Source organism: Melanotaenia boesemani, chromosome 2, assembly GCF_017639745.1.
Source record: "Melanotaenia boesemani isolate fMelBoe1 chromosome 2, fMelBoe1.pri, whole genome shotgun sequence".
NCBI classification, from domain to species: Eukaryota; Metazoa; Chordata; class Actinopteri; order Atheriniformes; family Melanotaeniidae; genus Melanotaenia; species Melanotaenia boesemani.
The window spans coordinates 18,025,314-18,042,166 of NC_055683.1; the positions used below are offsets into that span (position 1 = coordinate 18,025,314).

The 16,853-nt window shown below is 38.0% G+C and overlaps 2 protein-coding genes across 9 annotated transcripts in view; one reads left to right on the forward strand and one right to left on the reverse strand.

Annotated features, from left to right (window-relative positions):
* Positions 1 to 391: 391 nt before the first annotated feature.
* Positions 392 to 2,397, reverse strand: dexi (Dexi homolog (mouse)). The gene is made up of 2 exons (XM_041973681.1): positions 1,456 to 2,397; positions 392 to 1,360 (listed from the first exon to the last, which is right to left on the reverse strand). Exon 1 carries the CDS (start codon positions 1,847 to 1,849, stop codon positions 1,580 to 1,582), a length of 270 nt encoding a protein of 89 aa, XP_041829615.1. The 5' UTR covers positions 1,850 to 2,397; the 3' UTR covers positions 392 to 1,360; positions 1,456 to 1,579.
* A 723-nt stretch (positions 2,398 to 3,120) lies between these two features.
* Positions 3,121 to 16,853, forward strand: part of clec16a (C-type lectin domain containing 16A) — a 47,233-nt gene continuing 33,500 nt past the window's right edge. For 3 of the 8 annotated variants that reach the window (XM_041973590.1, XM_041973636.1, XM_041973600.1), the window contains exons 1-10: positions 3,124 to 3,335; positions 4,677 to 4,805; positions 6,040 to 6,173; positions 7,686 to 7,834; positions 9,436 to 9,541; positions 11,402 to 11,407; positions 12,369 to 12,492; positions 12,760 to 12,934; positions 13,617 to 13,667; positions 14,098 to 14,214. In XM_041973590.1, the coding sequence (XP_041829524.1) occupies positions 3,262 to 3,335; positions 4,677 to 4,805; positions 6,040 to 6,173; positions 7,686 to 7,834; positions 9,436 to 9,541; positions 11,402 to 11,407; positions 12,369 to 12,492; positions 12,760 to 12,934; positions 13,617 to 13,667; positions 14,098 to 14,214 (1,065 nt within the window). In that variant the 5' untranslated portion in view covers positions 3,124 to 3,261. Of the gene's footprint in view, positions 3,336 to 4,676; positions 4,806 to 6,039; positions 6,174 to 7,685; positions 7,835 to 9,435; positions 9,542 to 11,401; positions 11,408 to 12,368; positions 12,493 to 12,759; positions 12,935 to 13,616; positions 13,668 to 14,097; positions 14,215 to 16,853 lie in introns of all 8 variants that reach the window. The other 5 variants (XM_041973645.1, XM_041973617.1, XM_041973628.1 and 2 more) reach the window with 5 other exon arrangements.

The following is a 16,853-nucleotide window of genomic DNA, read 5'->3' on the forward strand; positions in this document are numbered from 1 at the left end:
GTGACATTTCTTTTGAATTCATTCAGCTGGCTGTGCAGGGTTGCTTTTGTGAACCATGTACAGTACAGTACAGTCATCTTGGTGAAAGGCTGTCTGGAAGAATATATATCCATTAAAGCAAACATGCTAAAAAAAAAAAAAATACCAGATTAAGCTTCAGAATGACATGCACATATTTAGACATTTTATGTTTTGTTTTTGGTCCTTACTGCTGCAGATCTTTGCTTTAACAACCACATCACCATGACTACCATATAAATTTAGCTTATTCTGCTTGACTGCTGGACTCCGCCTCCTCTTAGATATGCATCTTGTCCTCATTCAGCATCAAACCAAACAGAAGGGTGAAATAACAGTTATGTGAATGATTTATTAAAATACTTAACTGGCCCCTTGTTTGCCTCCAGTTTATTATTGCTGTGGAAACATACACTTCATAAAAAGGAATTCTAAATTTCTAACAATACAGAATTTAGCTAACTTAAATTTCAGTTAAATCAAATCCTTTAAAACACAACATCATGCATTGACAGTCGTGCTTTGACAGTCGTGTTGAACAGAGGATGAACATTATTAAATCTTATGCAATCATTTAGATTTTTTTCCCCTTCCATGAGATATGGCACATTTAGCCAAAATGTGTCTATTGTGGACTATTAAATTCACTTAACTCAAATTCTTGTGACTATTAAATTCTTTTGTGGCTAACACAGACGTACTGCTTCAACCTATATCTGGTTACTTGAATACATTCTGCATACCAGTGAAAAGCATGACAAGCACATTAAAAAAAAGTTTAACTCTCTTTCATCCTGCAGAAACACACCCTGATCTCCAGTGTGATGTTTTGCCAGCATGCCCAGAGTTCTTCACGGTGCTCCTGAGAGTGCATATCCCTGATGCTGAAATACAGTATGAATAACCCCAAGACATATTTTGACAGAAGCCTGGAGGATGAGTGAGTCTGCAAAGCAGCAATAGATCCTGTGTACAAATGGTGAAACAGTTTGTTCTCAGAGTAATAGAACAAAGCAACATGCCTACAAGGGATACTGTCCATCTGCTTGTAACCAGTTCATCTGAAATGTCTCAGCTGGATCTAAACAATACGGGAGGAAAGAACCTGCTCCAGCTTTAAGATAAAGGGAGCAGCTGTCCCTTTGCAGTTGCATACAGCATGTGCTGCATCCTTTTCATTATGATTTAAGTGCGGGTCACATGTGACAGTGCTGACCCCCTGGTGTCCAAATAGAGCCAACACAGCTGATCTGGCAGAGACTGATCTTCCCATGGGACAGACCATGTGGTCAGCATAGTTTAAATATCTTCTTTGGGCTGTCTTCTTTTGAGCCAGGGCACCCTGAGGACACAAGCAGCATAGCAAATGAGCAAAATATTTTTTTAACACTAAGTTATTGTTGATCCAACTTTATTTTAAAATACTCAGTCTCTTACTTGTTTTTAAATGTCTCTATGAGAGGAAGGTTGCAAAAGAGCCGAGTTTGAGGCATTTTCTCCCATAATAACGGGGGGATTGTTCACACTGGCCCACAGCCTCTGCCTCCTCAGCCGTGTCAGGTCATTCCAGATAACCCTCAAACACATCCAACTCCGTGTCTGTGTCGTAGGGGACAGAGGCCGGGTCAGACAGCACCCCGAGATCCACCAGCGCCTGGTCCATATCCTCAGGCAGAAATACTATCCCCACATTCAGGACGATGTACTCCATCAGAAAGGCATAGTAGAGGATGAGGACGTTCACAAAGAACAGGCCCAAATAAAACATATATGGGAGTTCGTCCAGGAGCGATTCCACTGAATCTAGCTGGGCATAAACTGGGTATGTCATAGAAAACAAAGATAGACACGATTTGGTTTGTAGTCACGGTAGAGCCTGTATGTGATGGTCTGGAGTTGTCGGTACCGCTAGAAATCTGTTTGGGGTGATGGGACTGGGGCGTCCATTTCGGCTCGTCCCTAAGAAGAAGATCGAGGAGGGGTTTCCAGTAACAGTTTATCTGTACGGCACAGGAAAAAAAGACAGGAAATCAAGTAGTCCAAGCGACGTTACGTTCATTGCTAAAAATAACAAGCAGCGGATAGTATTAAAATATCGTGTTAGCTAGCTCGACGCATTCTTGACCTCCTCTGGTTTGCGGAATTCATGCCATGCCAACTGGCTGGCTAGGGCTACAAACAGTAGCATGCAAGGTTAGCCGAAACAAACGCAAACATGTCTGCAACTAGAATCTTTGCGTTTCCTTAAACATATCCGTATCGACTAAAGCGTAATATTCACAAATACATGCTTCTCACTATATAAATGTCGTTTTTTGCCAACTGCATCAAAATAGAGCCGACCACAAAAAAAACGACACCTGAAGCCTCGGCACGTGATTGGCTCACAGATTAAGATTCTCCACTCTTATTGGCTGTTGAGATGTCAATCACTATGGAAGGAAACGCAATTGTAGTCGCGTGATTTATTCGTCACTGCCAATGTGGGAAGTTGTAGTTTTTCTGGTCTACATTATTTTCGTTTAGTTGTATGGAAAAGACAACAACTCCCAGACATACATACGTGCTGAAAGTGGGTCCGCACCATTTTAGACGCACGGGCGACCCGGCGGAGAGCCTGGTAGGCGGAGTTTTGACGCCAATTAAACCGGGCGATGAGCCTGATAACCCGTTAAGATTCGATGTCCTGTTCGGTGAGGACGCCCATATTAAACACATAGGTGGAACAAACAAATTGCAGATAAACTAGAAAAATGTTCCAAATTGATAAAGTTAGTAGATAACTTAGCATTAATATGATTCCCCAAACAAGTTTAGCTGAATTGATTACTCTTTTCACCCGTTCTAGGCAGTGAAGTTGTATTCCAATTAAACTAATTGTCCTTATATGTTAAGAAACCTCCAGTGGACATTGTTGCACTTTGCTGACTACAACCTGAAACAAATATGTAAACAGTTATGGCTTTATTGTTTTGGCAAAGCGTCTTTCCACTGGCAAACGCTCTCCCATTCTTTCAGCGGTAAACTCTTCCTCACCGCTCGTCATTACTTTTCCCTGGGTCATCGTCCGGCTGACAGTAAAGGAGCGGACCCAGTGTTACGCAATGACCCCCCCTAGTGCTGCCATCTCCGCCCATCACCCTCTATCCGCTCCGTAAAAGTGGGTGCTATGGAGAGGTGTAGTCACTAACCTTTACAAAATAAATCACCTGTCGAAACAGCAGCACCCTTAAAACTGCAACTATGTTTGGCCGGTCACGGAGCTGGGTTGGAGGACAGGGAAAAACGAAAAACATCCACTCCTTGGACCATTTAAAGTGAGTAGTTAGCATCACGTAGGCTAATGTTAGCCTATGTAATCGCCGGGGTTGAAAACGACTGTCCGCGTTAACATTTGTCCAGTTTTTAGCCATTGAACTAACTTTAGCTTTTAAAAACTATTCAGTTGTCTGCTCATATACCAATAGTTATTTGTTGTTTCTCTATGGTTTCTGTTAGGTTAGATAACAATGTAAGCTAGCTTGTAAACGTTGACAGCATTCTATGCTAATGTAGATCTTTTTTCAATTTATTTTTATTTTTTTACCAGTATATATTATTAAATATCTGCACGTTTATCTGCAAACATCTACGCTAAAATTGTCAGCTGAGGTTTTTTACACTTCCAAACATAATTGCAGAACAGATTATGTTAAATGGGACATTGCTTTAAACTGATACAGTTGCTACTCTCCGTGGACTAAAAAAAAGAGCCGTCGTCCCACCCCAACATGTGCATCAATAATAAAAAATAAATAATAAATAAATAATGTCGGTTATCCTCAGGTTATACTAGTCAGTAAAAATTCTCATGGGGAGTGAACGCAGGTGGTACTTTACTTTTTGGACACTACTGGCATTAGACAAATGCCTCCATCAGTAGAGCTGAGGCTGGTTTAAGTTGATATATTGATCAGACGTGCGGAACAGCTTCTACATAGATCACTGCAGAATGTGCACTTACTAGTAAGATCATGATAGAATTGGGTATGCAAAAGTATTGAGCCATCCCTTATTTCTGCATACTTAACCTTCAAGCAGCTTGACTTGTAGCATTTAAAGTGGCCTTCAACAGTATTTTTCCAGGGTTTCTTGGGGTCTTTCAAAGTTTTTCTTTGTGCATTGGCTTGTTTTTCACTCATGTTCAGTCTGGTCTTTGTACTTGAGCATTTTCTGAAGGCTTTATGCTTTTTGATTTTTTTTTTTTTTTTAACTGGTAATCCACTTCACACATTCCTATGAAATATTCAAGGAGAAAAAGATGCCTAACTCAAGGCATGAGTCTGTGTTGTCTAAACATAATAGAAAACTGGTTTTTAACTGAGAGCACATAAATGATTCCTGTTTATATAACTACATCCCAAAATACTGAGGCTAAGCCAGTCTGACAGGCATAAACATTCTGTATTTTTAAAAAGCTGTTAGCTAAAAACCTGACATATCTCAGTGCGTCCTTAAAACACATGAAGAATCCTATGTCATGTTCCTGGACAATATATAAAGAAATGAGGGGAGGTGTAAGACTTTAGCACAGTGCTGTATTTTAGAAAATTTATTAGAACAATCCTTTAACTTTTTTCTGTCCTTACTTCTTTCCTGTATTCATGTCCCTCTTTCAGGTACATGTACCATGTTCTGACCAAAAACACCACAGTAACAGACCATAATCGAAACCTCCTAGTTGAAACCATCCGCTCCATCACAGAGATCCTTATCTGGGGGGACCAGAATGACAGCTCTGTCTTTGAGTAAGTGTCAGTTAATCTCCAGATGAGTCAAAGTGACATCTTTGTATGAACTTGGAAGTTTTGTTTTTGCTAGAATTGTGCTCAAAGTTACACCATGTTGATGTGTGTGATAATTCCTGTATTTCCTATTGTTTCTGTTTGTTACTTAAACTCTAGAAAACAAGAAAAGCCCCCACCCGTACAAAGGAAAACTGCTAAATGATTTGTGCAGTTGAGACTAAATCAAATAAAAAAAAAACTCTGTAACTCATTTCAAGTAATGAAATAATGTCAGTTATTTCCTAGGAGTTAAAGAAAGCATAATGGGTGCTGCCTTCAAGTCACCGCCTGTGATTAGTTACCATCTGACAGGTGATGTAATTTGGCATGTGTAGGTAGGGATGTCACAGTGAATTAATTTCATAATTAATCAGGGTATTAAACACCACAATTTGGGTTGTCACTTTCCATAGAAGGTCATGTCTGAACGTCAAAGTTAATTGTCAGAAACTTCATTAATAAGGTGGATGAAGTGGTTTTAGGTGGATGGTTGTGACAATGCACTCATATGCCACGAATACCCGGTGACAAAATTCTACATATAAGGCTTAAAAACTGTCAAAACCTTCCTGAATAAGGAGGAAAACGTTGTTTTTGGTGGATTCTGGCACCTACATGCTCTGTCAGCTTCTCTCGCTGAGATATCGACAAATTAAGATTTTTTAAATATGGCATGATTAATAATTTAGTTGTTTGTGTGTTAATTGTTTACAAATAAGTGAAAATAACACCTTAATTCCACTGTTTTATCTCTTTGTATTAACATGTTAATTTTGGCAGCTCTAAAGACCTTTAAAGAGTGTTGATGAGATTTTTACTGATTTATAGTATTGGGAAATTAATTAAAGCATAATAGTTGTAATAATTTTAAAATCGTGATAATTTCTTAGGTAATATTCATACCAAGAAATTCTCTAACCATTGCATCCCTATAGATTAGTGACCCGGGTTTGTTTCAGTGGATTAAACTGAATACTAGAGACATTTTATAAGCATACATTTATATTTTATTAACATATTTATACACATTAGAATGCAACAAATATCACCTTCTGAAAGGACTTTGTTGGGACCTTGTATGAATCTTAAAAAAAGAAAACGGCAACCATTGTTTTTAACTATTAAACTTTTTAAAATCATATCATCTTTAATTGTGCTCTTTATTTCTTTGTCTGCTCTCTTTTTATGCAATTAGTTTTTTCCTGGAGAAGAACATGTTTGTCTTCTTCTTGAACATCCTGCGTCAGAAGTCTGGTCGCTACGTCTGTGTCCAGCTCCTGCAGACACTCAACATACTGTTTGAAAACATCAGCCATGAGACTTCACTGTGTAAGTATCTCCATTCACTTATTGAGGAGGGAAAAAGATGGATATATGATGCCATAGTGATGAGTTCTGGTAGCTGAGATCATTTTCTGTCTGGTTAGTGTCTGGCTAGATCTTAGCAATAAAACACATCTGAAAGGAAGATGTAGCACCTTCTTCTTTCTTCTCTCTATGGTTTTTATTTATTTATTTATTTTTAAATTTGATTGTTGCTGCTACTATGTTAAATAACAGGTTAGAGCTCCTGTAGCTAATTAAAGCTGATTGTTTGTTTGGCTTGCTCTTGGCAGATTTTATGTTTTGAAGCTGCGCTCTGGTCGCGTTGTGTTGGTTTGCATTATACTGTTATATAATAACTCTATAGAAACAGACCCAGTAAATGAAAAATGCTACTAAAATGCAATGATTATAGGTTTACTAGCCCTTAACCACGTTATTCTTTTTTTTTAGTTTGGTTAATTTATTTGATTACACTAATGCTTAAAAAAAATTAAAAAGGAAAAACTATAAAATATGACTTTGTGTATTATTTGTTACAAAACTGTTGGATTGCACAAAAAGCATAATATCTGGATGTGCATGCAGAGCTTTCTAAGATAAACTGCAAGGCATAAGCCTGACCTTTCTTGAAATATTGTATGCATAGCAGCTTGCACTGCATGAGTTTCTTGTTGCTAGGCAACTAAAAACTCAACAGATGATATACTAGCTATTTCTCAAATCAAAGATGCATCCTTGGTAGGACGGTGAGATTCCTTCATACTGTAATGGAGAAGTCTTGTGAATGTGTAAAGGTGTGTCTTTGAAAATGTCTTGAACGCACCGTGGGCATGTCACCAGTCCATCACAGCCAACACAGAGACAAACTCTTCGAAAATGACTGGCTTTTAATTGCAATTTGCAGGGTCCTTGCTGGAATTTTTCAGCGTTTGGAACAGAAAGAATTTGGTGATGTAATTGAGGATCATGTCTTGATTTAGAGTTTAACAGAAAGCTGACATTTTATAAATACATACAGTTCCTGAGATATTAGGGGAAAATAACGTTTTAAACCTTGAATTGCTAAAAGTAATTTAATCTTTGTCATGTTGCTACACAGGAGAGCAGAATGCATAAACTCATAGTTGAGCCGATGACAGCAGAGCAAATATGAGACACCGTGCAAAGAAACGATCTAGTTTCACACTTTGACCCAATCTCACCTCTTCCCTTTAGTCCTACCACTTTGCACTACTCCTCCTTTTGCAGAGTTTCTCAAACAGTAGTGGACATCTACTCATTCAACTCGGGCTTAGGGGTAATTTGGATGACTTGATGGTCACTGCTTACTGATCTGTACATGAAAAGGGACCTTGGACTGTTGTAATATTATCACAAAGTGAAATAAAAAGTGCTTTAGTCATCCCAAGAAGGAGATTTCAAAGTCTGATTCGGAAGGTCTTCAGCAAACCATGTCCTTTCAACAAATCTAATCAAGCTGTTCTCCAGGTTGATTTTTCTCTCCTCTACTTCCAGATTATCTCTTGTCAAACAACCATGTCAACTCCATCATTGTCCACAAGTTTGACTTCTCAGACGAGGAGATCATGGCTTACTACATCTCATTCCTCAAGACCCTGTCACTCAAATTAAACAACCACACTGTGCACTTCTTCTACAATGAGGTGAGGCCACAGAGGGTTTGGGTGTGTGAGAAAAAGACAAAGAGGGACTAAATGATGAAACACTGGTGCAGTGTCAGCAGCTGCTGCTGTGCTCTGCATGAAAATCAAGAAGAAAGGAAGGATGAGTTCAGATATTGAGAATGATAATAAAAAGGAGAGAAGGAATTTATGCTAACACCAGCTGAGAAACGTGTGTTGTGCTGAAATTGGACAAACTTCATATGCATGTAAATTTAAGATAAAAAGTCAAAACTTTTTGAGCGATAAGAGGATTTTTTTAAAAGAATTTTGAGGCTTGTTTGTCCCTTACATTGGCTGCAAGTTGATCTTATCAGTTTGCATCTCTTCACATAATGTGCAAAACACTTCCTGTCAGTGCAGCAACTTCCTGTGAAGATGGGTTTATTTAGCAGCATCTGCATTAAGGATCTTTGTATTTAGAATTTAATACAAGCATTTTAGTTTGAGCAGGGAATTAATGTCATATGTATGTGTATAGAAACCCAAAAGGATTTTAAACCACCTCAACAATTAGACATGTTGTTCCGCTTTATTTTCATAGTGGTATTCTAAGTCTGTTCGTTGGCCTGTGTGGTCTGGGGAAAGTTATTGGTGTACTGTCGATGGCAGCTGTATTCCTGAAGCCAGAACCAGACCCACTGTGTAGATCTGAGAGCATGTTGCTATGCATTGAAGTAACCAATTTCAGTTTTTCTTCTTTTTGTTAATTTATTTTTTATTTATTCTATGTTTGTCAGGTAATAACCAAAGTAAACTTTATATTTTTTAAAAATTAATGTATTTTTTTATTAGTAGACCAGTTTATATTTAGTAAGTTTAAAGGCAAATCATTTCTTTTTTTAAATTTCTTTAATACTCTTTATAAGTCCTGTTCATGTCCTTTATGATTTAACAGCACAATCTAGATAAAAAATGTATTCTCTAGATGGCGCCATTGGGTTACTTTTGTCTACTCTCAGCTCTACACAAGTCTTTTTATTAAAATAAATAAATAAGAAAAACTAGAGCACAAGCTCTTGGTCTGGGCTTGGTTTCAGGGTCATTTTCTTCATTTGCTGTGACTTCTAGGTTTCTGTTTCAACCCCGAGTCTCAACTTACTTGGAGGTCGCAGTGACTGAGGAAGAGTAGGGTGGAGGTTCAGGCACTGGCACAGAGAGAGAAAGCCGCAAGATTCGGTTGTCTGTTTGTCTTACAGAGCTTTATTAAAGCAGCGTGCTTTTACTGTGTAAGCAACATTAGCTCAGCATGATGGGAGTTGGTCCTGACAGGCTAGTTTTACAATGAGACAAATATCCTAAAGAGTTCATTTGGCCAATTTTTTTTACAACACAGTATATTTCTCTTTGTTTTCCTGTCATATTTTTGTAGATTTTTCTAGATTTTAATTAACATTCCTTGTACTTTTTTTTTCTCTACGGAGTGATGATGCTATTCTTTGCAAGTCTTATAAAAACTGATGCTGCCCAGCATTTCTATCCAGCTGTTTTTTTTTCTCTCTCTCTCTGTGTTCATTTGCGGCCTGAGCGCGGCGGTGCGTTGCCTTGCTCACCGGCGCCCCCTCTCTGTCTCCCACACACAGCACACTAATGACTTTGCCCTGTACACCGAAGCCATTAAGTTTTTCAACCACCCTGAAAGCATGGTCCGCATCGCAGTCCGCACCATCACACTCAACGTCTACAAAGGTGAGTTGCAGGAGCACGCATGTGCACATGCAAACTACACACTTGCGCATACACACACAGACTCCGGGGACTCTGGGACTGCCTATCGCCTTTCTTTCTGCTTCCTACCCTCTTCTGCTGCTGCATCTGGTGCATGAGCATGACTAACAGGTAACATTGGTTTATTGTCATACTTGTGGCATGTGTTGTCTTTCAGGTGAATTCATATTTAAAATCAAGTATATATTTTTCTTACTGCTACATATTTGAAAGGTATTGAGCCGTAATCTGCAGCTGAAATGACAGAATTACGTTAAATATATTAGAATTGTTCTAATTTATTCAGAATTTACATTCATGAAGATGTAATATCACTTAACCAGCAGATGACTGCAGTTTTGACAAGTGATAAGCCTGTTTTGAGATCAGTGTGTGTAGTATTATTAACCGTTTGGACCTGATGCAATATATAGATACCTGAACTCATCTATAGCATGCACCTGAGGAGTTTGTAGGCTGAGGTTTTTTTTTGTATCATGCAAAACTAGTTCAAAGTGTTGCCGCTTTACTTTCAGTAATATTTAATATTTAATTTTTTTCATAGTTATAATTTTATAAAATGACATGTTTACATTTGTATAGAAAGTTTAGGGTGCAGATGAACAGGCCACCCACATTTATCCTCTGTCATTTAATAATCATCTTTTTTTTTAAATCCAAAAACATCCTGAAACATTCTATAATCCCTGAGAGAGAAGATGATGTGGTTTAAGTTTATTTTAAGATTATCTAATATTTTAAAGTTGTGTAATCAGAAACGTCAGCATCACTGCTTCACTGATCTCACACACTCATATTTACCAACTATAAGGAAAGTAACTCCTCAGCACATTTACTGTTCCCAGCATTTGTCATGTGCTGCAGGTCTTTCATGATGTCATGTTGTGGTACAGCAGTGATGCTGCACTGATGCTTTCCGGTGGCCGTGGTCCTGTCTGCTCTGTGATTCTCCAGCCTTTGCATTTCTCTGGGCTTCTCGGGGGACTGAGCCAACTTTCCTGGGGAACCAGCTTCTGTCTTCATGCTTACTTTCTCTGTATATGCTTTACCAGAATCTCAGGATAAAGTTTCTGCCTGTCTCATCCTGCATGCAACACTTTGTAATCTACAGCTCTTTCTCGCGTCACTCATGCCATCCTGATTCTGTAACTCCACAGTTACAGTTAGCAAAACTGACCTACTGTAATTGAACTAAAGTAATATATGACGTAACACCATGGTATAGAGAATTTATCATTGCTGGCCTGTTTGTGGGCTGTGATACAGCAAGGAATCTGTTGGTGTGGGAAGAATCAGTTTATTGAGCAACTCTGACGAATCCATTTTAATGAATGTCAAAGTACTGTATAAAATTTAAGAAATCATGAAGTGTGGCCTACTACCAAGTTAATTCTTAGGATACAACACTGAAAATCGGGGATTATGTAACAGAGGAGACGTGTAACGTCTCAATGTTGAACTGATGCTTCCTACTTATTCCTTGGTATGTTTACTGCAACATATGACAACCTGGGAAACCATTTATAATTCAGCAATTTATATATGATCAGATTTAACACAGCAACACAGAAAAGAAACCACAAAATAAGAATATGATGTTAACTTGTCTACATTGAAACCTATTTTCCAAGGGTGCCATTGTTTGCAGTTTATTTAAGACACCCGCAGGGTCCGTTCCACCTTCCACCTCCCACAGCCGCCCCCTTACTCACATTAACCCTGTGTCTGTTTCCCCCTCCCCTCTCCAACCACTCCTCCCAATCTTCCTCCCCTTGTCTCTCTACTCCTCTCCCTCTACGCGCCCCATCTGCCTAACTGCAGTTTCATGTAAGTTGGTTCCATTCATTCAGTCTTTTTCTCAGGGCTGGGTATCCAGGCAACATGTCGAGTCATTGCTGAGAGGCTGTTGTAGCTGTTCACACAGTGTGTTAATAACACGACCGTGCAAATTTTAAAGAAATTGTTCAGGTAACCTGTTTAAAGGTTCAAATTTTAATCTCTCTTTTTTTACCTTTTTAATGAATCAGCCCTTGTTTGTGGTTGCCCAGCCCTGCTTGTTCCAAATGATGTATTTGTTTTAATTATATAGATCTGTGTACTCTTGTAATTCATTTATCACCTTTTATCCACCTGCATACATGCAGAAATACATGCATGCCACTTAATGTTTTATTATTATTATTATTCTTTTTTTTTTTTTCAGCCTAATTGCTCTAAAGATTTAATTTTAGCACATGCTAGTTTTTTTTTCCCCCTCTTTTTTATATATTTATTTTTTTTTTTTTGGTGGCGGGTTTGACAGTTTTGGTCTCCATGGTTAGTCAGCATCTCCCTCTCTGTTCATTAATTGGATTTGGCTACTGTTTAGTTTTTTTTTTTAACTTCATATCTCTAGTATCTCTAGACGCTAACAATGGATTCAGCTTCCATGCTGCTTCCCGTGGATGTACAGAAAGCTATAAACAATTTCTTTTTCCCACATATTCAAGTCCTTCCAAAAACCTGTAAACACTCTTTATGTTTAAAAATCGCAGACTTTCCTTCAATTCTTTGCACATGAATGTTTTTTTTTTCTTTTTTAATATAATACAGTTTTGGAGAAAATCTGGTTTAAATCTTCTGTATTTTTTTTTCCTTTGCACTTTGTTTTTATGATCATATTTAATCGTAACATTTTGGTATTTCCTGGGATCGTACAGTGTGTCTGCAGCCGATGAACTCTGTGTTTGTTTGATATTTGTGGACAACCTCTGTAACAACTTCCCCCTCCTGACCCTGTTCCCTCCAGTGGACAACCAGCACATGCTGCACTACATTCGAGACAAGACAGCTGTCCCGTATTTCAGTAATTTGGTGTGGTTTATCGGCAGCCATGTCATTGAACTGGACAAGTGTGTGCAGACAGATGAAGAGTAAGTGATCTTGGTCTTTTCCTCTCAAGACCTCTAGGGGTCAGGCTTGTCTTGGAATTGAAAGCTTTGTGCTGCTGCTTATTGGATAAATCTAAGATTGTACACACTGCATCATAGGACATCTTTATTTGTATTTGTTGTTGTTTTTTCCTCCAATATTTTAATCTAAGCCTGAAAAACTAATATCAAGTGGATTAAAAGTTGGACAACAATTTTTATGTGCTTTACAATAACATCAGTGTTCTGCCTCTCACTGCCGTTTCTTAGGCATAAAAACAGAGGAAAGTTAAGTGACCTGGTAGCAGAGCACCTTGACCATCTTCATTACCTGAATGACATCCTCATCATCAACTGTGAATTCCTTAATGACGTGTTAACCGACCACCTCCTTAACCGTCTCTTCCTGCCCCTTTATGTCTACTCATTGGTTAGTCCTGAGACGGTACGTTACCTTTAAAAATGAACTATGTGACACTGACCTTTGAAAATGGGAAGCTATATTTGGGTAAATATGGTTTATTAAAATAATTTCCCACTTCTGGTACACATGTTTTTTCCCACAGTCTGATGGTTAAGGCTCATGATATTATTAGTATACAGTTTCACCATGTATAACTACTGTGTACCATGCTGTGTGTTATATCTTTACATCTTTTGATAAATATAGAGCCAAATACATTATTTTACAATGACCTAAAAAAAAAACCTTAACTCACATTTGTTTCTAAATGCATTTTTGTCACCTTTCATGGCCACATTGGGCTTAATTTAGTAAGTTATTACAGAGCTCTCAATGACACTTGAAACTTCCTCATTATGGCTGAAAACCTCATAGTGAAACAGACATTTTCCTTGAAGTTTCTTAATTTTAGACTTTACTATTCTTTCAAATCTAGTGTTCATGTGGAGAAGTGGGGGGTCTGACTGCAGAGCTTCTCTATTCATTTTTGACTCAACAGCTAAAAATCTGAGCATGTGTATGATGCTGGGTGTATTTAAAAAAAGAAAAAGTCTGACTTCTTTCGGTGATGATATGGCACTTATTATCACTTATCACAAACATGCAACAACTTCTAAAACCAATTTGTGTTTAATCTTATATATTCTGCCTTTCGTTTTCTTAGTCTGAAGAGCGGAAGATTAACCCTCAGGTGTCACTATACCTGCTGTCTCAAGTAAGCAACCCACACACTTTCACACTAGATACCATCAGCAGAGTACTGGTATATTTAATATAGGATAGATAAATGTGAAGTTATTTATCGTGTTTGTTATATTCAATAAGTGGAGAACAATATATTTATATTTGGTGGTTTTTCGTATTTATCTGAGCCGGAAGAAGTTTTAAGTTTTTGTTTTTTGCTTCTATGTTTCAAAGTAAATCTTCGTTTTTTTGTGTAATTTTAAAGAAGTTTGTCTAACCTGCTTGTTTTTGACAACATAGAAAATCAAATACTTTAAAATTTAAAAAGTAGTAGTAAAAAGCAGTGATGGTAAAATCCGATTATTTAGTGGGAGGCGGTTGTCAGTGGGAAAATGTTAATGTGTGGAAGGAGAAAAGTCATTTTCTTTTCTTTTTTTTTTGTGGGGATGTTTGTTTTCTAGGTGTTTCTAATCATTCACTATCAACCGCTGGTCAGCGCCCTCGCAGAAGTTATTCTCAATGGAGACCTGTCTGTCTTCACCCCACAGACAGATGTGCACAGCACCCATAAAAACACGGTAATACTACAACATGTGGACGTTCTCTCCATGTTTCACATAGCAAAACAAAATACGACACCTTCAGCAGTGTACATTGCAATGTGGACTTTAAAAAGTAAAACACACACAGAGTACAGTTCCTGAATAAGAAGTGAACACCTACACATCCAACCACACGGACAGACACACACACACAGTTCCAGAAATGTGTGTGTGTGTGTGTGTGTGTGGGTAGATTTGAGATGGTGGGGTCATTGGTTTTCTCCATGCTTCACCCACATCAAAACAACAAAATGCAAATGCCTTTTTTTTTTCTTTCCTTTCCCCTTTTTCCATTTTTCAAACACTTCCTTCATTTTTGTTATGATCGTCCCTTTTATTTAATTTAAATGTTCTCTTTCACTTTGCTTCAGTGTTTTTTTTTCTCTGAATGTTTGCCTTCATTTCTGTTTCTATGGTCATGTAATTTCCCTTTTATCTTCTCCTCTGTCTCCCCGTTGTGCCCCGCTTTTTTCCCCACTGATTCCCCTCACCTCTGATTTTCTGTCTCTTCCTCCCTTCTTCCCCTCTTCCTTTGATTTAGTTTCTCTTCCCTTATTACCACTCCTCCATTTCTCAGTGTTTTGACCATCTCTTTGTACTGGCAGGTGGGCGTGCTGAGCTAGTGAGCGTTTCTGAGAACCCTTGTGGTTATTCTGTGTGTGTGTGTGTGTGTGTGTGTGTATGTGTGAGTGTGTATGTATATGCTTAATCTGTGGCTATGGTAAGAAACAGCCTACCTTTTCAGTGAATGTGACTTGAGGTGTGATGTATTCACAGTTCTGGTCTACCACAAGTGGAGACTACCATGCTCGTACTACCATCATATATGGAATATTAGATAAATGTTACTAAACTGTCGAAATCATTGAAATTGACCGAAATGTTATTTTAGAAGAAGACAATTAGAACTGAAGTGAATTTGCTGTCCTGAGCTTTTTGGTTGATTAGTCCTACTTTTTTTCTTCCTAGGACTTTTCACACAGGGCCAGGTTTAACTTTAATTATTTAATTTCCGTAATGAGGAATCCGATAAATTGAGCTATAATAAAAGACTGATTAATACCTAAGTTGAGTTTATGTACTTGGATTAAACCTGCAGAGATGTCAGTTCCATTGGTTGAGAGCACATTGAACACTTTTGTGATTTATAGAAAGAAAGGCATTACAGTTCCTAAAGACGCCTAGTAGATGTAAGAAGTTGCGTGACAAAATCTTGGTATTCATATTCTTTTTTTTCTCTCTCTCTCTTTACCTGTATGTTGGGTTATGGATATTGATTATGTTTCCCACATCAGATATGTGTTATTGTTTGATTCATCAGAGATGAAACGCAGACAAATGAGGCACAGGCTCTGTTTCTTCGCAGGTGGTAAAATGGTACTTCCTGTTTGTCTGTGATGTGGCAGGAAATTGGGTCACATGATGGAACACAAACAGAGCTGGCTCACCTAACCCAGATCTCTTTCCTGGAAGAAGTGTTTTTTTCTGTCTTTCTTTTGCTTCTGTAGATGTTTTGTGGTAAGTGCACCATCGGGATACATAATGCTGCAATTTGCATATGTGTACCAGTATTGAGTTTTTCAAAGCAAATGCAGCTGTTTTACTGTACTTGCAGAGGTTTATCTCTGATCTGCAAAAGGTGCTCTATTTTCAAGTGCTGCTTAACGTGTGTGTGTGTGTGCGTGTGTGTGTACGGCATGCTCTCTGATCTCCATTAATTTCTCAGCAGCGGCTGAGACTGAGCGGTTTACCAGAACATTGTCAGCTAACAGGTGCAACACGCAGACAGATACTAGCTTGTGGTTTATATCTGACAGCATGCATGCTGTGTTTTTAGCTGCAGCTACAGCACAGTCCTGCTCAGACACATTCAGCAACACAGTGAGGTGATACACATATCAGTGTTAGTTTAGTTTTTTTTTTGTTTAGTTTTATTTTTTGTGTATTTTTGTTTCTTTCAGATGGTCTGCAGAGGCTCAGATATTAAAAACTTTATTAAATTTCAGGGTGAAACGCCATATTAATATGAAACCGTATTAACTGAAACCATTTAAATGCTTCCTTGTATGATCACAATCCTATAAAATAATAGTGTGAATGCTCCTTTGCAGACTGAATTAAATAGTTATTTATATTTAATTGTTATGTGACCATTTTCTCTTCATGAGAACGCCGAAGGAAGGAAGAAAACAAGAAGTAATGGAGAAACGAGTAGAAAATGTTGATTACAATAGAACCTTGCTTGGGATTTGTAGGGTGATTACGAGAAATTGCTGCAGAGGTCTTTTTTGAGTTAAATGTGACTGCTATTGGTTTTGGTTTCAGACTGTGCGCCGCAGGTGGATGTGCATCCATATACAGTATGTTCTATTTGGCTTTTTGTTGGTGCAAGAGGTTAAATAAAATGGGGCCACCTAGTTTCAATGCTTCAGTCGGTTTTTTGTAAGAGAAGAACCGTTTGAAGAAATGAAACCACTAAGACAAACTCATACTGGATTACAATGACTTCTTGTTTCACATTTCTGACTGTATGTATTTTAAAGTTGCAACTATAGTCATTATAATGTATTAAGCAGAATAAAAGGTGTCCAGCCCATCTCAGTTTAAATGTCTTT

Bases quoted from the DNA above. Each gene is read 5' to 3' on its own strand.
- dexi (XM_041973681.1), bottom strand. From the start codon at position 1,849: ATGACATACCCAGTTTATGCCCAGCTAGATTCAGTGGAATCGCTCCTG.